Raw genomic sequence first — 23957 nt, forward strand, 5'->3', positions numbered from 1 at the left:
CAATTATTCAATTTCCTTCCACATAGGTCAGAATGCTTTCATCTTTTTCTAACAATATTGAGCCCTCACTAGGAAAATGGTGTTAGCCACAGACTGGTCATAGATATATCTGGTTCAAGGATTACACTGAATCAAAAATGTATTAAATGGGACCTTGCCCTCAAAATTGCACCTGCTTCATAATCAAAGTTTTGCACAATATTCAGTAAAATCTTGCTTAACTTAAAGTGTCTGGCTACTCATCTGTTTAAATTTCCTCATACTAAATGCTACACAAACTTAAAGCAGAGGCCCAAGGGGGGAAAATTGCTCAGGCTCACAGCAACCAGAAACCACCCAGAATCCCCTAGGACTATAAAATCATCAATCACTGAACATTTATCATTTTCCAGACTGCAGGCTCACATTCAAGACGACATTAATGGGGCTGAAACAGGCCTCACTATCTTTGCAGGCGCGCTGTCAGTTCAACCAAAGGGCTAGTAACTGAGGGCTAAATAACTGTCAAATCACTACAACTGCTTATGGATGCATGTCACAACTCCTTCTGCTATTCTGCTTTAAAAGTAATCTTCTGGGAGTCCCAACTCCCAAATGCATCTTTGGCTCATTTTATCTACTTCAGAATCAGTGATACACATGTGATAGACATTCAGAAAGAATCTTAGTGACATTTACAACTTGGTTATGACCATAAGGGTGTCCTGTGGTAACCATGACCTAGCCCCGTCTGTCAGATAGGCAGCATGTAGCAGCAGCTGCCTGGGAAATGGAGCGGCTTGTAGCTAAGGTCACCACATGTGGTTTATTTTTGCATTGAAATGAAACAACATATTAAATGTGCCAAATGAAGAAACAAAAGATTTTACACGATATATGGTCTATGCAGTAATCTCCAAGATGCTTAGTTTACTGTTTAATTCTTCAGCTTGTGATCAGACATTGAAAAAAAATCCCAGTAAAATTGATATAAAATACATAGAAATCAACAACCATTTTACAAGACAGCACTTAAGTTTAAAAGAGAGAGAAGAATCTGATAAGTAAATTATCAATAAAGACATTCCATATACTACAGATAGAGAAAAAGCAGCAACGTAGGCCAGCTTCAGAAACCTAAAACCTTTAAAAAAAAAAAAAGGGTCTTCTTAGGATTCCATCTTTGGTGCGGGCAGAATACACCTCTAAAACAAGACTCATTTCACCAGTCATCATCATTTGGGTTCTCTTACACAGCATCAGAGCGACAAATCCCTATCCAATACCCAAAGCTAACTGCCCCAAAGAACAAAGTTAGTGTTATAATCTAATACTTTTTAGGGGGGACAGGGAGAGAAAGAGAATTAAACAATTGTACTGGGGGTGGGAATTTACATGAATGGCAAAGTCTTTTACTCTCCTCCTGCCAGTACTTCAGTAAAAGGGATTCTTCAGATTTCATTTCAGATATTTATTTCATTCATTAGACTTAGTTTCCCTTCCATCATGAGCCACCATCTGATTACAAAACCCTCATAATCATATTGTTATAGTACAGTTGTTCCTAATTAGTTCTGAGTTGTTCTAAAAGGGTTCTTCCAAATATTAAATGCCGTGATTAGACAGTCAGAAGTTTGTTTCAAAATGCGTTCATATGCATCCACACACCACTGATGGAGTTGGTCTACCTAAGCTCAATTTAAATTAACATTCACTGAGCCCGATTCTCCAATTGTATTGCATATTGTACAGTTATTTACACCTGTGCAGAATATAACCTGCATCAAATGGCTTTGTCTCTCTCTGCTGGCTAGACCAAGCACAGAAGTTTATATAACTTGCTATCACCTTTGAGATTAGATATTCGGACCAAATTTTAGTGAGTGGTCCTGGGTGCTTCAGCTCAAATACTAGAGGTTTGTGGTTTAAGACCCAGGAATCCTTGGTTCAAACCCCACAGATGACTCAGACAGGGCATCATTACAAACAGAGCACCTCTTTCCATTCCAGAGCTGTGGCTTTTGGGAAGGTGGGGATGCGGGGCATCCTGGGTCCTGTCCCAATGCCCCGTGATGCATCACTTCATATCCCAGCAATCCCTGTGCTTTAGTCTGCATTTGGCACCATCTTTCAATGGTTTTTGTACTGCGCGCTCTGTCTTCCCTTTCGGTCTGCAGAAATAGATCCCGAACTTGTGAGGAATATGCTGATGGGTCTCACCAGCACGTCATGAATTGCAGTTGAGCTACTCCTTACGCTACAAAGTGACAGTGAGGAGTCCAACGATGATGTCAACATGCACAACGCATACGACACGAGATTGCTTGTGGCATTCACGGACATGCTCACCACAGTGGAACACCGCTTTGGAGCTTGGAAAACAAACACTGAATGGTGGGATCACATCGTCATGCAAGTCTGGGATGACGAGCAGTGGCTGCAGAACTTTTGGATGAGGAAAGCCACTTTCATGGGACTGTGTGCTGAGCTTGCCCCCACCCTGCAGTGCAAGGACACGAGATTGAGAGCTGCCCTGCCGGTGGACAAGCATGTGGCTATTGCAATCTGGACGCTGACAACTCCAGACAGCTACCGATCAGTCGCTAACCAGTTCGGAGTGGGAAAGTCGACTGTTGGAATCATGTTGATACAAGTGTGCAGGGCCATTAATCACATCCTGCTCAGAAGAACCGTGACTCTGGGCAACGTGCATGACATTGTGGCTGGCTTTGCACAAATGGGTTTCCCTAACTGCGGAAGGGCGATAGATGGCACACATATTCCAATTCTGGCACCAGACCACCCAGCCACTGAATACATAAATCGGAAGGGGTATTTCTCGATGGTTCTCCAGGCACTTGTGGACTTTCTTCCCAGACCAGAAGATCACTGTAAAGGAAGTCAAAATGCCCACTGTGATCCTTGGAGACCCCACCTCCCCTTTAATGCCATGGCTCATGAAACCATACACAGGGAGCCTTGACAGCAGCAAGGAGCAGTTCAACAACAGGCTGAGTCGGTGCAGAATGACAGTGGAGTGTGCTTGTGGCTGTTTAAAGGGCCGCTGGCGTTATCTGTATGGGAAGCTGGACCTGGCCGATGACAACATCCCCATAGTTATAGCTGCGTGCTGTATCCTCCATAACGTTTGTGAAGCGAAGGGTGAAAGCTTCACTCAGGCATGGACCACAGAGGTTCAACACCCAGAGGCTGAATTTGAAGAGCCAGAGACCAGGGCTATTAGAAGGGCTCAGCACGGGTCTGTAAGGATAAGGGATGCCTTGAGGGAGCAATTCAATGCTGAAAGCCACTAGTAATGTTTGGTGCCATGCACAGGAGTGAATTGCAGTGGTTCCAATGCTAGCAAGCACCTGTGTTTGCTACATATGATGCACTGACTTGCAGTGCCTGTTGCTTTCCCGGCCTACGCTATCTTTTACTTAATGCAATAAAGAATGTTTGCAAAGCGAAAAAATTCATTTATTGAAAAGAAACAGAACTGCTGGGGAAACACACATGGCATGACACATCTGTGCTATATGGGAGGAGGGAAGGGGGCGGGGTGAGGAACAGGACAATCACAGATTTGCATATGTCCTGTTATCATATTCAGCCTTCCTATCTGGAGTGCCATGCAATGAGTGCTGCACTGCAGGCTGGCTAAAATGCATGGTGATAGGGGTTGAGTGCAGTGGTTAAGAGTCGTAGTTTGCAGGGCTGGGTGGTGAAGCTACAGGTGTTGGAGGCAGCTGGTGGTGATAAGAAACCAGATGTTGGGGAAAGTGGGTTGGCGGTGACATGGGGGCACAAGGGCAAGAGTTTTGGGACAAGGGCTGCAGGGGGGGTGGGCATGGATCTGCTCCGTCGGCAGTGCTATGAGCACCTGCACGGCGTCCGCTTGGCGCCCCATAATGCTTAGGAGCCACTCTGTGGTTTGTTGCCAGCGATCCGCATTCTCCTGGCAGAGCCTCCTTTCAGTCTCCCGCCACTCCTGTACTTTTTGATTTTCAGTAAGGGACTACTGCATGACTTCATGCAGAAGGTCCTCCTTGCTTCTTCGCGGCCGCTTCTTGATTCTTTACAGCCTTTCGGCGGTTGATAACAAGGATGGCTGGGATCTCAAGGTTGCATCTGTAAAGGCAAAATGCAACATTTAACAGAGGCAGCATTGTTCACGCTACACAGAGCGACGATTCGGCCGAAATTAAAGACAAGCACAGTGCATACAATAGCAGAAAGTGTCCGTCCCAAAGCGAGTGCACATAACCCACAAAAGCCCCAAAATGGTGAGTAACCACAGGGGCAAGGGGGACTGATTGTTTCAGGGCCATACCGTCCTCTGGGGTTCTATGCCTTGGGGAGAGCCAACAGCTGCAGAGGGCCCCTATACTGAACACTGTCCTCACATTTTCCACACGATGAGTTTATCCTGGAAGATCTCTCACTGCTGTGGGTGACCTGGGAAGCAAGGGAGGGTCTTTTACTACAATGCGGCTTCCATCCTGGCCCTTATGTGGCTTGCCTGTGTGCAGCAATGGTCCCCCCACCACTCAGGGCACAGTGGCGTTGACATGTTAGCCTTACTGGGACAAGGAGCACAGTAGTTCTGCCAAGGAACCTGCACAAGCGGATTGCCCAGCTTCTGCATGAGACCTTCGATGAGATCACTTAGGCCGATTACCACAATGTGAGAGAGCACATCAACACCCTATTCTGCATCTAGGCATGCACGCAGCCCAAACTCTTCTTTCTGCAACCCTCTTTGCCTGAAGAGCCCACACCAAACAACTACCTTCCCAAAATAAAAGCTACTTACCGGGCACCTCCTCTGCTGTTTGTTCTTCCCTAAGCACCGTCTGCTGTGACCGGCCACCCTCCTTCTGGCTTGAGAACAGCTCCTAGCTGCATGCATCTGAGGATGCCGGGCCGTCCTCTGGCTCTGGGCCCCACTCCTCCTCAGCACCCTCACTCCCACTTTCCTCCTCCTGCCTTGTTGCACTCTGGGCTGCCACAGCCTCTGAAGTGTCCATAATGCTCTTCGGAGTGGAGGTGGGGTTGCCCCCAAGTATCGCATCCAACTCTTTGTAGAAATGGCAGGCCGTGGGTGCAGCATCGGAGCGACTGTTTGCCTCCTGTGCTTTGCAGTAGGCATTCTGCAGCTGCTTCACTTTAACCCTGCACTGCACTGCATCCCAGTCATGGCCCCTTTCTATCATGGTCCTTGATATCTGCCCGAAGGTATTGTAATTCCTATGGCTGGAGAGCAGCTGGGACTGGACAGCTTCAACCCCAAACACTGATGAGGCCCAGCACCTCGCCATTGCTCCATACTGGGGATTGCCTGGCGCGTGAAGCCATGGTCACCTGGAAAGATTCGCTGAGAGCACTACACACCTTGCTGAGCAAACAGGAAGGGGAATTTCAAAATTCCCAGAGAATTTAAAGGGTGGGTCTGACAGTTGGTCACCTGAGGGCAGGCCAGTAGAGTTCAAAGTGATGACCAGAGTGGCTAGAACAGGCATTGTGGGACACTTCATGGAGACTGATCAGAGCGCACTAACAGACCAGGGCATCCACACTGGCACCACAGCGCTCCAGCCGGGGTGCAGCAGGCTTTATGCTTCTCGTGGAGGTGGATTACCAGGGGCACTCCAGTCATGGAGTCTGGGCGCTCTACGTGCCTTGCCAGTGTGGACACCTCAGGAGTTACGGCGCCCAGGGCTGATTTAATCCGCTCTAACTTGCAAGTGTAGCCAAGGCCTAAGAAGACAGAAGGTGGCAGAGACTCAGCAATTCACAAAGTAAAACTGCTGTTCTAGTAAGAATGTTACTCTCTGTGATTTGATGAATATCTCTCTACTACAATGACAACTCAAACTGCTCAGATGATCTCTGAAGTCCCTATGGCATGGCTGTGGTCCCAAAAATATCACTGTCTGGGGGCACTAACCATTGGTAATCATACCAATTTTACTTAAATTCAGCTTAATATCAGTGCTTCACTTTAACAAAAAGAAAAGGAGTACTTGTGGCACCTTAGAGACTAACCAATTTATTTGAGCATGAGCTTTCGCGAGCTACAGCTCACTTCATCAGATGCATACCGTGGAAACTGCAGCAGACTTTATATACACACAGAGAATATGAAACAATACCTCCTCCCACCCCACTGTCCTGCTGGTAATAGCTTATCTAAAGTGATCATCAAGTTGGGCCATTTCCAGCACAAATCCAGGTTTTCTCACCCTCCACCCCCCACACAAATTCAGATGTTCTGGTTTAACTTGGATTTAAACTTTGAGAGTGGTCAGTTTGGATGAGCTATTACCAGCAGGAGAGTGAGTTTGTATGTGTATGGGGGTGGGGGAGTGAGAAAACCTGGATTTGTGCTGGAAATGGCCCACCTTGATTATCATGCACATTGTAGGGAGAGTGGTCACTTTGGATGAGCTATTACCAGCAGGATAGTGAGTTTGTGTGTGTGGTTTTTGGGAGGAGGGTGAGGGGGTGAGAGAACCTGGATTTGTGCAGGAAATGGCCCAACTTGATTATCATGCAGATTGTGTAGAGAGTTGTCACTTTGGATGGGCTATCACCAGCAGGAGAGTGAATTTGTGAGGGGGGCGTGGAGGGTGAGAAAACCTGGATTTGTGCTGGAAATGGCCCAACTTGATGATCACTTTAGATAAGCTATTACCAGCAGGACAGTGGGGTGGGAGGAGGTATTGTTTCATATTCTCTGTGTGTATATAAAGTCTGCTGTAGTTTCCATGGTATGCATCCGATGAAGTGAGCTGTAGCTCACGAAAGCTCATGCTCAAATAAATTGGTTAGTCTCTAAGGTGCCACAAGTACTCCTTTTCTTTTTGCGAATACAGACTAACACGGCTGTTACTCTGAAACCTGTCACTTTAACAGTAACTTTTACAGGCATCTTGGGCATTTTCCTGTGCCTTGATCCAAGCAGAAACTTTATTCCAGAACTCTTAACTATTTTGAACTGCAAACCAAAAATGAACTCATTTTCAGATGCTATGTGTCTAATTTGTTTATTTCTTCTATGACTTCATTTTCTTTGGAAATTCCACCTTCTCATATCACTTTCCTGACTCCATGGGTCGTCTTAAGCCACATGCAACAAATGTTTATAAACCATGGTAACCTTCCTGAGTCTATCTGGCATGAAATACTGTCAGAAAAAAAATGAAGTAAAGCAGTTTAAGGCATACTCCCAAGGTTGGAAGGTTTCACATTTTATTTGCTTTTAATAAGTTTCATCCTTCTACTGCCAAGTTCTGTCTGATTCTCTGAATGAGGTTCATAAGTAAAGCAAACCAATGGCTGCAACCTGATTTCATCCACCTGTTACGTCTCATCTTAAATTAAGATTGTAAACTGCTTGAATTGTTTCTTAATATACATGCTTGTATGATTCCTAGCAAAATGAGTCCCCAACCTTGTTGGGGCCTCGAGTTACTGCGGTCAATAATAAAAATAAATTAGTAGTAATAAAATCAATGCTAGTACATTATAGATCCTAAAAATACCACAGTGGCTACCATGTGGAAAATAAACCTGTGCAATCATCTACTACAAATTGCACTTCCTTGCTATGTCTGTCTATTATGTTCTTCTATTTTACCATCTGCTTACACAAAATCCGATCTTAAATGACTTAGAGTAAGATTTTCAAAAATGTCCAACCGCTTATACCCATGTAGCTTAGCAGCACAGTTATACAGGTATAACTGCATCTACACTAGAGTTTTTACTGATATATCTTCATTGGTAAATATTGAAGAGTCATGCCCTAACCAACATGTTTATGTTGGTAAAACTGTACACCAGATCTTAAAAGCCTAAGTCCCATTGAGAGTCACTTTTGTGCCTAAGTCACTTTTGAAAATGGGACTTGTGCTTTTGAAAATCTTACCCTTGACATTTTGGGTGAAATCTGGGAATTAAGCTATAAACTTCAACAGGGTCAGGATTTCACCTTTAAAATTTAGACAAACTTAATTCTGTCCACATGCTGGCACTCTGAATTAAGTAATTCTTACCAAGTTACACAAACTTGACTAACAACAGAGCAATCCAAGTCTGTTAAAAAAGTGTGTGCGGGGGGAGGAAGGAAGAGAACAAAACAAAACAGTGGTTCAAGTGTTCCCTCTCCATGCCCCCACCAGCCTTTACTCCCACCTGCTCTCCACTTAAAAAGCAAGCTACTAAAGCCTTGTATTGTCCCAAATTATGCTCTTTCAGAACAGAATATTAGGCAGAAAATTACATTCTTTGTCCTAATCTCACTGAAGGCAGCAAATTTCTTTTTGAAGAGCAAAGTCACAAGTTTCACTTCATTGTCTCTGTCTTCTCCATTCTCTTAAGTAGATAACTACAAAGTAGTCTGCACAAAAGTACATACATACACTGGTCCCTCCCTCATTCACTATCACTGCTCAGCTATAATTTGTTATTGTAGGGTCAAATCAATTATAGTGCAGCTTTTTTTTCCCCTCAAATACCCTAAACTAGAGCAAACAGCTGAGGTCCAGTTTTGTGCCCCCCATCCCCCTTCCTATATAGGGCCTTGGAGACAAACCAAAATCCAACCCAGCTATGCTTCATAACTGAGCTTCAAGGATTCAAGCTGGGTGTTTGCTTTTTAGCTACTTGTTTAATATAGTGTTAGCATTTAAATGATCACAGCTAAGCTCTGATGTTAACATTCCATTAAAATGAATGTCTGAGTTCACACTTCTGCTACTGTTTCAATCAGTGTATCTGTAGACTGAAAAAACAGTGCATTCACACAAATAGCAAAGACTATCTTTTCCAGCTGTGAAGAACATGGGAGATATCTGTACAATTTACATAAATATTGTGTGTATCTCTTTTTGATTACTATGGTATGACTGGCTCTATGAAACACTAAGGCCTGGCCTACAACTAAAACTTAGGTTGACCTTGCTACATCACTCAAAGCTGTGAAAAATTTCAGGCCCTATGCGACATAGTTAGGACAACTTAACCACTAGTATAGGCGCAGCTAAGTCAACGAAAGAATCCATTCTTCCATTGGCCTACCAAATTCCTTTCTAGGGGGTGAATTTACTACATCAACAGAAAATCCCCTTCTGTCACTGTAGTAAGAGTCTATGTCAGAGCGCTGTAGCTGTAGCAGTGGTAGTGTAGACATACCCTGAAGAGCTAATTGCAGTCCACCTGGAACTCTCCCCACCTACCCAGGAACCAGGAAATGACTAATTCAATTACTGGTGCACAAATGGACTACACAGTAAATCCACCACTGGAACTCTAGAGACATGCATAAACTGGACTGACCAGGTTCAGATGTCCCAGAATGAAGGGGACCGTGAAATGGATGAAAGACAGCCTATGAACTCATGGGAGGGACATGACATGGTTAGACTGAGAGGCAGGGCCTGCATGAGTGCAATCTGCCTCATCCAGACCCAGTGCTCGGGGCAGTCCTGGGACAAGGGCAGCCTACTTAAACTTGCAAGGAAAGGCCAATATTTAGATAAGATAGTGTATGGACAGGCATTTTCTTGTTTTAACCCCTTTAATTCACCCCCTAGAAAGGAATTTGGTAGGCCAATGGGAAGAATGAATTCTTCTGTTGACTTAGCTGTGTCTACACTGGAAGTTAAGTTGACCTAACTACGTGACGTAGGGCCTGAAATTTTTCACAGGTTTGAGCGATGTAGCAAAGTTTTAGTTGTAGGCCTGGACTTAGTGTTTATGTTCCAAAAGGATAAATAAAATATACTATGTTCTGAACAAGCTGCTCTCAGTCACTGTACTTGCATGCTGGTCACAGGCTCCCAAAGGGAAGTCTACAGCAAGGACTAAGATCCAGTTAGACATACTGAGGACAGATGGTAAATAAGAGCACTGGTGACCTAGTCTTTGAGCGGAGGTGAATTGCAGTATTTCACACAAAGTAGTATAGTGTGGGCCAGTCACTTAGAAGGAGTGCCCACAGAGAGACAGTGGGGATCTAAGGTGCAGCTCACCCTGGAACTGTAACACAGGTATTATAGATACCACCTTAAAAATATGAAACTTCCATTAAAGTTCTATAACATACAGAAAGATACATGTAAAGAACCTTTGTGTCAGGATGGATTTGATTTAAATCAAATTGATTGATTTAAATCACTAGTCAGGAAAACTCAATTTAATCATGGATTTCTACATAAAAGTACATTCTTGTTGGTTGTTATAACCTTAATACATATTCTTCACAACTCAGAGATAGATGAGACCCAAACTGGATCTCTTTTACAGCCTGCTGCCATTATAGGTTTTCCCTTCTAGTGCAAGAATAGTTTGGTAGATCTCAAATCAGAAAGACCTCAAGACTTCTGGAATATGCTGCTCAAACAATTTCACTTTTGTTTCTACTGCCTGTCCCTCCCTTCTCACATTTATCTCTAGACTTCTTCTCCTTGTCCAGATCTATTCCGCCCCCAACAATCTACTATTCATTGAACTTTCTGAAACTTTGCACTTTTAGAGAGAGATAAGGGACTGACTCTGTGTGTACAAATTTGCAGAGGGACAATAGGATTGAGGTCTGTTATTTCTCACCTCTCTATATTATTTATTTTAAAACATTTTTGCTGTTAACAAGCATGTTATCTCTGGAGACACAAATCCACAGTTTGAGAACTGCAAAACTAAGCATCTCTAATAGTATCTTCTAGACTTAGCTCTGAGTCCCATTGGGTAGTGTGACAGGGTCAGGCCAGATGGCTATAGGAGAGTAATAGAAGGCAGATATATTAGCCCCAGGCTAAGTAGGTCCCTTTTCCCTGGGTAAGGTAACAGGGAAAGTTCCAGAACAATCATGAACCTTCTGGAGACAATTAAGACAGACTGATTAGAACACCTGCAGCCAATCAAGAAGCTGCTAGAATCAATTAAGGCAGGCTAAACAGGGCACCTGGGTTTTAAAAAGGCGCTCACTTCAGTTTGTGGTGTGCGTGTCAGGAGCTGGGAGCAAGTGGCACTAGGAGCTGAGAGTGAGAATGCGGACTGTTGGAGGACTGAGGTGTACAAGCATTAGACACCAGGAGGAAGGTCCTATGGTGAGGATAAAGAAGGTGTTGGGAGGAGGCCATGGGGAAGTAGCCCAGGGAGTTGTATCTGTCGCACAGCTGTTCCAGGAGGCACTCTAGACAGCTGCATTCCACAGGGCCCTGGGCTGGAACCCGGAGTAGAGGGCGGGCCCAGGTTCCCCCGAAATCCTCTCAACCTCTGGTCAGACACAGGAGGAGTTGACCTGGACTGAGAATTCAGAAACAGCCAAGCTGAGGGCTGCCATGAAGCTCCAAGGCGAGCAAATCCACCAATAAGTGCAAGACCCACCAAGGTAGAGCAGGAACTTTGTCACAGTAGATAGAAAGATTAACCTAAATAATCTATACAGAAGCCCCGGAACACCATAAAATTGGGCCCCTAATCCATGAACCATTGGAACTCATTTACAAGACTTTTCTTAAACATTACATGAATATATTGTCTCATACTATATAATTAGAATTTATAATCCCTATTCCATGATGAGATATCTTTGAGCTATAATGTATCTTAATTAAAACTATCTTTAGATAGGATTTTTCCTCAAAAAGCATTTTATAAAAAAAAATCTGATTTAAATTAAAAAAAATCTGATTTTTTTTATTAAATCATTATTTTTATCAACCCTGCTTTGTGTATATTTTCATTCTAACAATGCTATTGTAATGGATCTAAATTTTCATTCACAATCAACAAACATTAAAGACCAGTTCAAGCTACAAAGCATAATTCCCATCCTCAAGCAGTTTCCTCCATGACTGACACGAATGCTGTTTATTATTAAAAACAAGAGAAAGAGATGCTTCTGCTGAAAGTATGTCACCTTCCCCTTTGCCCTGAAGATCAACCGCACTACATTGATGATATGCCTCAGCTCCAATTGCCCAAGGTGGAAAAAAACCCAGTGATCTCATACTGCACCAAAGCACCAATAGTAACACCTCAGGTTATGAATTTTAAGGGAATGTGAAACATTCTAAGAGTCTCACAGTAATGGTTAGTAAATATTTAATATGGGTAACAGAACACTCACTTTCTCAAGTGAAAAAAAAACCAAACTGGAAATGGATGGACATGGGGATGACATGTTAACTGTTATAATCAGTGTCCTTTTGAAAACAATGCTGACATGTTTCAACAAGATCACAAAAATCAGATTTAAGATAGTCACGACAGTGAAAGAGAGGAGCAAGACATATTGGCCCAGCATAGCTCACACCTTACAAATCCACAGTTGACACAACTAACTCTAGTAAATATTAGAGAATGGTTACCACCATTACAAATGGCTGCAGATTAAGAATCTAGAGAGTCAGGTTTAAAAACAATGATTCAAATTGTGCATGACACTTACAGTCTAAAAGCTACAGACAGTATTTAAAGTAATTCCACCAGAAGACAGCAAGATTAATGGTTTAAAAATTCAGTATAGAATTAGTCACACATGGTTTTCAGCCTGGAGATTGTGAACACTACCATTTTTTATGGCTAGTTAGAAGTGGGGAAGACAGGAAACTTTTTTCCTGATGTCACATAGGATTTTAGTGCACGTAAGGTTGAGAATGACTGTACTACTTCATAAATAAGGAAACATTGTATAAACGTCTCCCTTATAACCAAAGTCAACTGAAAACCCCTACTTTTCACCCGATTTTTGTTCACCTTGCCAACACCCAGCCTTTTCAATCCAGCATCACTACTGTCTGGCTCTATTATTTGGTATTCTCTCTTTTCTTGGTATAATACCACTTGCTCCACAAACCTGCTAGGCAGTCTGAAACCATGATAGGTAACTGAACTATACCCACATAGCACAGGACAAACTTGGCCTGTGGTCCACTTTCTCCACATGATTTACATTTGCCTACTACTGCTACAACTCTAAGCAACAAGGCTCGACTGAGTTCAACTCAGCCATCAAGAGCTGCTTAGAGTGATAGGAGGAAAATATCCTCGTCTCTCCCTATCAGAGGCATGCAACCTCTGCAGCTGCCAGCATACTGAGGACTCAGACACAGGAATTCAAACCCATATCTCTTGTTTTGCTGGACCCTTGAGCTGTCCAATTCTTAGTTTCTTTCAGCTTAATAAATCAGATACACAACAGTAGTTACTTAATGGCTAGGACAAGAGACAAGGAGCTATGTATTGCCAAGCTCTAATCCTCATAGCGATGGGCAAGTCACCACCTTTCCATTGCTCTGTCCCCCAAAATAAGAAACTGAGCATTTACCCTCCTTCACATTGGTATGAGTATTAATTAGCCAACATTGTACAGCATACTGTTTGAAAGTTAAATATTATCACCACCCTAGATTTCAGGGGATGATGGGTGAAGCCAAGAAAGTTTCTATATACACCCTCCAGAAGTAAAAGAACACTAACTTAAAATGTTTGGTTGCTGTTACTAGATACTATGTTGAAACAGATAAGCGGCTTCTCAGGGAGGAAACATGGGACTGGGAACCTATGCAGCCTCCATGTTTAAGAGCTTTGGAGAATGATTTCAGACATTTATTCATTGAAGTAGTACTCAATTTTGGAATGGTCACAGATTCCCCTGGTTTCTAAGTCAAGAATTACACTGAAGTTGTATGGATTTAATTAGTGAACTACGGAATCTAATTATCCCAAATACACAATTGTACCTTAAAATCTCCTAAAATGAGCATCACCCTCCTATATTAAACAAGATAATGTTTGTTTATTTGGCTTTTTACCAAGTATCATGCACAAAGAACTATGTTTTATTGTTGGAAACTAATTTGCAAACAGATTTCAATGCTTCTCTCAACACTCTAGGAAATTGTATCCATATGCAACCCTCAAACTGAACTGAAAAACTGACTACTATAGCCTTTAAACAAAGCTTGGAAAACTAGGAGACAAAATTAGAATATTAATAAATATGTCTGAGATATTTTAAAAAAGGAGTGCCCTGCCATATTTAGATACCTACATATGGTATTTGGAGCCTAAATTTTGGAACCCATTTTTTAGAAAATGTTGGTCATATATCAATTTACTCACATAAACACATGTTATGTTACATTTGGAAAAGCCTCCCGACCCTTGAGTGCAGGAAGTTTTGTTTGTTTTTAAAATAGAATTTCATACCAGATCATCTTCTCAGGTACAGAATAATAAACTAGAGGAAGATATAAACAGCAAGAAACAAAGGACAAAAAGGACACAAACACAATAGACTTGATAACACTTACTGGATTTCTGTGTCCCTCTTGTCTTGCTTTGCTATTTAACAGCTTCCTCTCTCGTTTTGTACCTGAGGTTAAGAGGTATAAAACACTATTTCAAAACTTGCTGTCTTTTCTTGATACTGTTTTTGATTTCTTACCAAATTAAAATGTACTACTGGTATAAAAAGTGAAGTTGGATAGACACAAACTATACCCCATTTGGGCTCTAAAATATATTTTCAGCTATTTTAGACTTACAGATAGTTAGGCCGTACAATCTGTTGATGCTAGAGTATTGTCTAAATCTAATGTTCAGGCCAACTCTGGTTTCAGGTACTTTTACATCACTGCGTATTTAGAAGAGACAGCTACGGTGAATGTATATATGTATATGGAGACAATTTTTCCTAGTTGCAAAGGAAGGCAAAATGAATATACCAAATATTGGGCCCCATCTTGTATTATATCAAAACATGCAGTTCCAATATTTATTTTATTATATACGCCAGAACTGCACACAAGCACTCACAACTTAGATGCCAGGAAGAAAATACTATAGTTAAATTATGGCCTAGGATTTTGGCTGTTAAATCCTAAGGAGGCCTACCATGGGGAGAAATGGCTGATTTTAGCATTTTTAAATATTCTTCCTTTGGAGAGAGACGGCTGAACAGATGGACAACTAAGTCACTCCTTTCATTAAAAAGGCATTGTTAGAACAAAACCAAAATAAAACAAAAAAAAAGCCTCAACGATACAGGTGTTTAATTCACAAAAATAAAAGCCACCATTATCCAAAGTGCAGTAAAGACTATAGTATAAGTAGAATAACCTTTAAGTAAAAGACAATGTTTATCCGAGACAAAGAGATGACACCAATTTGTTTCCATGTTATGAGTTTTCTTCTACAACGGACAATTCACAAAGGAAGTGGAAACACTGGAGGTTGAGAGGCATATTGTTACTGGAAGAAAAATGCCTGAGAGCTATGGGCCAAAATCTCACAGGATACAGTTGACATTTCTCTCAGTTAAGTACTGCAGAATTAGTGTCTAAGGGTCTTTAGCAAGACTTTCAAAGAGCATCTTTACATCTTTCTATAACAGATGTCCATGAGGCTGCTACAGTACTAATGCAAAGGGTCATGAATCCAAGTGGACCAAAAAAACCATCCTTAGCTGTATGTTGCTCTTTAAGGGAGGACCCTATGTATGCTAATCAGCATTCGGGCACCTATCCAAAGTCAAAACATCGCTATGCTTGTCCCTTTACATATGACCTAGGATTCACAGGAAAGCACGTAATCACAACAGGAAGAAAGGTTGACACAACACAGTAAATATGACTTCAGTCTAATCAGCTGAAAGACAGGGCAGATTTCAGGGTTTTGCAAAGTTCCACTGGACCCACTAATTCCCATTTCTGATCCATTCCTGTAAAAGAGAAAGTCTTCATGGCCAAACCAATAATTTTTGATGATTTTTCTGTAAGTATTTACAATGAAAAACCCAGTTTATCATCTTCTTCAGATAGGGAACAATCTAAACTGGTGGCCACAGTTCACTGTGTCAGATTTATGGATGTCAAGGTACAGGATTTCATATAAACATTCACAGGTCCAACACATTATCATTTTAAGCACTTGTTTGAATAAGAAATTTACATTTATGACAGCACTGGCAATCATGCACACAATGTATTTTGTACACAAAAGTTGCCTATCTTGATTTGTACCTCTTTCTGCATCCAGATCTGAGGTTATCACAGTAATACTGTACAGAAAGCGATACAGAAAAGTGCTCCCTAATTTGCTTTGCTAGGATGGTAGTCAACATTCCCAGAAAGCCTCACAAATGTAAGCTAAATGATGGGACGTGAAATATGTGTAATGAAGTGACTGTCAAACATATTTTCAAGCTTATTTGTTAAGTGTTACAGCTAAACATGTAGGCTGGGATTTTCTAAGGAGCCTAAGGGAGGTAAGTCTCTGACTCCCATTGACCATTTCATTTAATTTTCAATGGGAGTTGGGTTCCTAAATTCTCTAGGCACTTTTGAAAATCCCAGCCATATTCTGTCACTGATTTAGAGTCAAACAGTTAAGTCAATGTAGTCTGTCTTTTAAAGGAGAACTCCCACATTAGGCTACAAGCAGATAAATCACACACTCAAATTAGAAACAAATTAAGCAGTACCTCTTGAGGTTTCAACTTTTCTATAGCTGTGGAGATGTCTGAGCTTTTTCCATGGAGACTGCCATTTTCCTGTAAACAGGCAAGTAGTAAGAACAATTAGGACAAGACTGAACATTCTGTATTGAAATCAACGGGAAGAATACTGGACACTGAAGTCTTATGTTAGGTAAGTTTCAATATATTAAAATAGAGACTTGTGAGTTTAGTTCTGTTTTCTTTTAAATTTGCATTATTTCTTTAGCTTATCACCGGACAAGATCTAGGAACCTCTGAGAAAAGCAAATAACCTGTATCTTTATGCCTGCTCCCTAAAAAACAGTTTTATCTTCATTCCCATGACCTAGATCAGCGCACTCAGACCAGATTTTCCCGCATACCCTCAGTGCGAGTTGTCCTCTGATCTTGTTAGGGTATGGAGAGAAAGTCATGTGCAATTCCTGGACATCAACCATTAGCAAAACAGAGACTCAGAAGCTGAAACAAAACCTTAAATACAAACAAAAGCAAAATAACAACAACCACCACAACCACCCACCACCAACCATATACACAATATATAGACACAAATTTATAAATAAATATATATTGTCAGTTTTCTTTAAACTTGCTATATTAAGCCCCTGCTTTCCCATTGATTTCAATGCAGAATGGAGTTTCTCCCTGTCCTATTTTTTGCAGAAACACATGGCCACCATGGAATAAGTTCTACATTTATATTTATTAGCCATTATAGCACTGTTAAATAGACAGTTTCTAAAAGTTATCTATTTTTTGAGAAAACAACACTGAGTTTTCCTTTAATATAAATTAAGACTTTCTATACAAAGTAGATAGATATATTTAGCAGACATGACCAGCCACACCTCATTTAACATTTCACACAAAGATATACAGAAAACTTTTCCCCCTTAAATATTTTCTTATATGCAATGAAATAATGAACATAATGGACCAAACTACATTCACTACATCTTTTGAACTTTCTGAAGAACTAATTTGGCTACCTAATTAGCAGCATAAACCAAGGCAGTCATCTGATGTGCACAACTTTTGCTCTGCTTCTGTGGGGCAAATCTTCCTTAATATTCTGCAACTGCAGAATACCCTGCCTGCCACACAACTAATGAGATTCTGCTGCACATGGTTCTGGATGCTGAAAGTCTGCAAAGGGAGAATTCCTGAGGCTCCTTCTCAGGCCACCGCATGGTGCTGTTGGGAGAATATGAAATTACTGATCCACTGGCCATTAAACTTGAATGGCTGCAGCACTAACATTGCAGAGCAGCCAAGGAGCCATAGCTACCCAGAGTGCCCCCCAAGAACTTTTAGGGACAGCCCTAGAGCCAGCCTGTATGTTAGATAATGGATTAGTTCTATGTTTATTAAATTAAATTCCAAAAATGATGCAAAAAATGTAGTATAGAAAGATCTGTTCAGAAGTGCAATTTGTTATGGGAACATTTAATCACAGTTTCAGGCCATTTTATGCTTTCTTCTCTTAGATCTGGATCCTGCTGTCCTTATTCTGGCAAAGCTCCCAACTAAAGTTAACGGAACTTTGCCTCAAAGGCTGCAGATCCTTAAAAACTGCAAGAAATAAAACAATTTTAAAGGGAAGAAAATACACAAAAGATTATATCCTCTGAGGCTCACTATAATTTCTTATGCTGCTTCATTTCCAGTTGAATATAGTTCTAAAATAAAAAGTTTCTCTTTTCTACACAATGTTTTCTAGTCTTAATTTTTGTATAGGCTTGGCAGAATTTGAGTTTCATTTTTGTACAATTTTGACAGATACCAATTTTTAAAAAACTTTTTTTTTAGATATTTATCTACTTAAATTTTCACAGTAGTGTGAAATTATGGGGCTTAGGAGTCATACAATTACTTAATGACAGTAGATGTCGAGATTCAAAAAGTTAAACTTCATAAACGATTAAATCACAAATGGTCAACATCACATGTCAAACTATACAAAGTAAAAATCTTTAGCTCAACCAATCATACCAGTTTCTACTAGTTCATTTGTAACAAGCCTAATTCAGAAGTTTAAACCACTGGATTTTGACTTTAATAAGTCCTCAAAGCAGAATTTTCTTACTTTGCTGATCTATAAATTTTGATCATTATCAATGGAAACAGTTTTCATTAATTTATAGGTATACAGTGAAATCAACGTTTATCAACATTTGCAGTTAAAAATCCAATCCTTCTAAGCCTAATTAAACCACACAAGCCTGTCCTACGAGACTGAATATGTAAGCATTTATGTTCACAAATTATGCTAAAATAAATTCCTGTGCACGTCAGAGTTCTCTACAACTGAAAGCTTGTTTTGATCGAAGCATTGGAGTGAATATAATTTACACCATATTGACCTTAAAGTATGAGCACACTTAGAAACAACTGGTACATGCAATTCTAGTTTATTCACCCAAAATTTGTATGTGCATGCATGCGCATAAGCACACGCACAACCCAGATTTTTCTTTTTTCAAGATGTTCATGGTGCTACTTAACAAATCCACAATGACATATCATAAATTATTGTCCTATGCCAATATGAAGTATTTACAGTATGAGAGGCACAACAGAATAAGGATTTAAGGCCAAATTCTGCCATCTTTACCCAGGCTCCATATTATCTCTGAATAGGCAAAATGATTTCAGTGAGAACCCTCCCACTTTAAAGCACTATTCTACGTGAGTAAGAGTGCAGAATTTGACATAAGTTATTGGAGGGGGCGGGGGGCATTATCCTACTATTCTAAATCAAAGGTTACTGTTGGTTGGCAATTTGTTTACCAGTATTTAGCCTCTGACTCCCCCCCCCATTTTTCTTAATATTTTCCATATGCTCAAGCCAGGCTTACATTCATGCTTCTTTCACAGCCTTACGAGCAATAAAAGAATTAATCTCTTGTCCTCCCTCTCGCTTCAGGCATACCATGACATCATCAACGTCTCTCCTTTCCAATTTTGGTGTGTAACTCATGTGCGCCTGCAGTTTTGCCAGGGTATAATGGTTTTAATTTTTTAATTATCTGCTTCATCTCTAACCTCTAAAAACAAATTTCCAACTTCATATTATTGGAATAACAAGAATCCATATAAATATGACCCTACAAATGCACACACAGGCAATCAATGTAGGATACAGAACCTAAGAAGCATAAGCTCAAATCCCAGTGGGGTAATTCAGCTTTTCACTGATTAATATCCATATACAAGTTTCTCATCCTAATTATCAATGTGGTCAAGATATTTAAAACAAAAATATCAACACAGGACTACGCATGTAATGCCATTTCAAATGTAGAAACAATTGCAAGGTCTACTAAACAAAGGGCTGGACTTCATGCCTTAAGTTACAAACTATTTAAATATTACTATACAAACACTTCCAACATGTTGTACAATTTCCACGTTGCAGAAATGAGGTGGAAATTTTAACATGTTAAGTATTGTGTAAAACTACCTCAGACTTTGCCCTGGTCTACACTACAGAACTAAGTTGCCGCAAGGCAGTTTACATCAACCTAATTCTGTAAGCATCTACACTAAAATGTTGCTCCTGCCGATGTAACTCGTCTTTTACCTCGACTTAACTCCACCTCCACAAGAGGCGTAGCGCATAGATCAGCACAGTTGTAGACACTGCGCTACTTATATTGACTGTTGCTGGCTTTCCGAAGCCATCCCACAATGCCCCACACTGACAGTTCAATCAATGCAAGCGCTCCTACTAAGGATGAGCAGCACAAACATCAGGAGCACAGTGTGGATGTGCAGAAGCAATTTAGTTACTGCGGTGGCTGTACATCGACATAACTTTTGTAGTGTAGATATATCCTTTGTGAAGGCAAGTCAGTTGTTTTTCCTCGCTGTAAAGTCTAAATCTCAGAGCAGCTTTTTCCTGCCTGAAATTTGCAAAAGGAATGCTACAATTCTCTCCATTTTATTTGTAAAGTATTATTTCTTTACTTGAGACATTCCTGGTCTCCTACTCTAAGCACATGATTGGAAGCTAGAAATCAGGAGTTCTAATCCTGCCTCCAGCACCAATTCCATCTGTAACTCTGGCCCATACCTTAAGATCACCCAGAAACTTCAGTTGGTGCAAAATGCAGCTGTTCACTTGCAAAGCAGTTTCTCTCATACAGAGCATGTTACATCTGTGCTCTGGGAACTGCACATAGTTCCATTCCAGGTAAAATCTGGGATGCGGTTTTTAAACTTTACATGCTAAAACGTGTTGGGTCTTGGTTATCTCAGAGCCTCTCCCTCTCCCTTCGTGATCCCACATCAACAGAGATCAGCTAAGGCAGGGGTTCTCAAACTGGGGGTCGGGATACCTCAGGAGGTCACGAAGTTATTACATGGGGGGTCGCAAGCTGTCAACCTCCACCCCAAATCCTGCTTTGCCTCCATCATTTATAATGGTATTAAATATATAAAAAAGTATTTTTAATTTATGGGGGGGAGTCACACTCAGAGGCTTGCTGTGTGAAAGAGGTCACCAGTAAAAAAGTTTGAGAGCCACTGAGCTAAGGCACAGGAGCTAACAGACCTCTGTTTTAAATGTAAAAGGGCTAAGGAAGAGTGTCTGCACAGTTGAGGACTCCACTCTGAAATCTGTTTCCACCAATTAGTTCACCAGGAACTGAATTTGTTGACTTCCCAGAGGGATGGGGGTGGGGGCATAAAGAGGAGAATGAGCAGGTGAGAGGGGTTGTGGGCAAATTGCTTTTGGGAGAAGGGGGGACATTTTAGTTTTTGTACATTGTTTTAATTTATTATTCAGTTTTCTCAATCAAACTTACCGAAGAGTATTAAAGAAAAGAAGTTAAAATAGCTCAATAAAGCTACTTAATTTCTACTCCCATTTCCCCACTGTAAAATGAGACGAATATAGTCCTACCACACAAAAATGTAGTAAGGTTTAGTATTAAAGGGCATGTCTACACTACAAACTTAAGTCGACCTATGTTAGATCAACTTACAGCCACCACAGTAGTTACTGCTGGTTCATATCCACACTGCGCTCCTTCCGTCAGTGATGCATGTCCTCACCTGGAGCACTTCCGCTGACTTAAGAGCGGCAGCGTGGAGGGCTGTGAGCCCAGGCTTTCAGCTCCATGCAGCTCCCCCTCAGAGCCCAGTTGCCCCCTCTCCCGGTCTCTCGGCTCCCCGCCCGGAGCACGATAGCCATGCTCAAGGCGGGGAGCCCCGCACCTGGAGCCTCGGCACAGCCAGGCTTATAGCGGCGAGCCGGGAGCCCAGGCAGCATCGGTACTCCTGGAGGGGAGCTGGGCAGACACAGCCCAACTGGAGGGGGGAGCCCGGCAGTAGCCTGACTGGGAACGGGGATCCCAGGCAGCAACCCAGCTGGGAGCAGAGAGCCAGGATCCCAGGGGAATCCTGGCTCCGAGCAAGGAGCCAGCAGCCCAGGGAGCAGATGGGCTGTAGCTGGAAACCCCCATCCACCCCAGGGTGACAGCCCAATCTGTGAGCAGCTTTCTTGTCAATTTCATGGCGCCATCATGGAGCCATGAAATTGACAAGAATGACAGTCAACCTCCAACATAAGTAACCTGCAGTGTCTACTCTACATGGACACTACATAGCCCTAACTACACCAACATAAGCCCCATTCCTCTCTTGGAGGTGGAATTATTATGTCAGTGTAATAGAGCACTTACATCGGCAGGAGCAAGGCTGTAGCACGTACACTGACATAGTTAGGTCGACATAAGTCGCCTTACATCATCTTACCTCTTTAGCGTACACCAGGCCTATAAAACACTTTGAAAATGAAAAGCATTATTTATTTCTGTACTGTAGAGAGCACTATATACAAGTACCAACTAATACTATTAGTGTAAAGTCACCAAAACATATCACCACAAGACACTAATATAAATGTTTGAAGGGATATATCCCTCCCAAGTACTTCCACATCAGACATTCTTGCTCAATAATGCCACCTTTTGTTGACTATTCCCAAACCTCCTTAGAGTCAACTGGAAACCTTACCCTTGAAGGCTCATATGAGGGACTTGGCTGACCACCTGTTCCCCAAGATGAAGCTCCTGTTCGTTCATCCATACCTAACAACAAAAAGAAAAATCCATGTGTATCATAAAATGCTAAGATGGAAAGGTAGTGTAATATTCTCTTGTGCAATAGCCTGTATCATTCTTCTACATGTAGCCTAAAATAGTATTTCTAGAAACATAACCTTATTAAACTAGCAAACAACAAACAATTGCCTTGCTGTCAGATTAATAAGGTAGGCTGCAAAAGAAAACCCAGATTCAAACTACTGTAGCTAGTGAAAAGTGAATGTAAAGTACTAGATGGCCATTTGTGGGGCTTAGTACAAGTAATCCACGTTTAACACAGAAAGGCAGCACAGTCTGGTGTACCAAGCATGACAACAGGACAAGAGGCTCTTGGATTCTGACCGTGGCTGCGCCACTTAATTACTATGTGGCTTTCAACAAGTGACAATACATTGGCCTCAGTTTTTCCCAATTTGTAAAATAGGGATAATACCTACCACACAAAAGTGTTGGGAGGTTAGTTAACTAAAGATTTCCTGAGTGATCTGATTTAGCAAAGTGTTAAGTATTATTTACAGCTCTGCTCTCTTGTTACCTAAATAGCAGTAACTGACAATGCTTTATGGAGAGAATGCTTAGCAGAGGTATTCATATCCCTCAGCAGTGACATTTATGTTCAATTAAGGAGCGCCAATGTCCAGCTCCAATGGGTATAATTAAACTGAGCTAAGATCAACTTGTCAAAGGGTCCTTAAAGCTCCAACTAGGATATGGAGGATCTTCGTGAGGGAAAAAATGGCTAAATGGACAGATTCACTTAAACATACAAACAACATTCTTAATTGTTTGATTACACAAAAAGAAAAGGAGTACTTGTGGCACCTTAGAGACTATTTCTTTGAGCATAAGCTTTCGTGAGCTACAGCTCACTTCGTGTATCCGATGAAGTGAGCTGTAGCTCATGAAAGCTTATGCTCAAATAAATTGGTTAGTCTCAAAGGTGCCACAAGTCCTCCTTTTCTTTTTGCAGATACAGACTAACACGGCTGCTACTCTGAAACCTGTTTGATTACTGTATGATTTTTAAGGTCACCTGCTCTTTGTCCTCATACTTTTTGTATTGCAGAGATGGCAAAATTTCTACCTTAACTCAGATTCTTTCACTATAAGCAAAACTATTATTTTAACATAGAAACTTTTTTTTAAAAAAACCTGCTAATTTTAAGTGTTAAATATAGGAAAAAACAAACATGCCATCTCTTCCAGTTCTGTAACAGCTCCTTTGGAGTCAGTTCCCTTTATGCAAATCCAAGTTACCACATTCAATTAACAAAAAATAAGAAAGGGGAGGAGATGGGGAGATTTAATGTACTATAATTTTAGCTGGGAAGTAAAATATTTAACCAATATTACTT

The 23957-nt window shown here is 41.3% G+C and overlaps 1 protein-coding gene across 8 annotated transcripts in view; it reads right to left on the reverse strand.

Annotated features, from left to right (window-relative positions):
• TCF12 (transcription factor 12) overlaps positions 1-23957 on the reverse strand; it is a 281225-nt gene that overhangs the window by 163449 nt on the left and 93819 nt on the right. For 4 of the 8 annotated variants that reach the window (XM_078854653.1, XM_078854652.1, XM_078854655.1 and 1 more), the window contains exons 4-6: positions 22514-22587; positions 16855-16914; positions 16478-16546 (exon numbers count right to left, since the gene is read on the reverse strand). In XM_078854653.1, coding sequence (XP_078710779.1) covers positions 16478-16546; positions 16855-16914; positions 22514-22587 — 203 coding nt within the window. The remainder of the gene's footprint in view (positions 1-16477; positions 16547-16854; positions 16915-22513; positions 22588-23957) is intronic. The other 4 variants (XM_078854657.1, XM_078854656.1, XM_078854658.1 and 1 more) reach the window with 1 other exon arrangement.

Source organism: Lepidochelys kempii, chromosome 10 (genome assembly GCF_965140285.1).
Source record: "Lepidochelys kempii isolate rLepKem1 chromosome 10, rLepKem1.hap1, whole genome shotgun sequence".
In the NCBI taxonomy this organism is placed as follows: Eukaryota; Metazoa; Chordata; order Testudines; family Cheloniidae; genus Lepidochelys; species Lepidochelys kempii.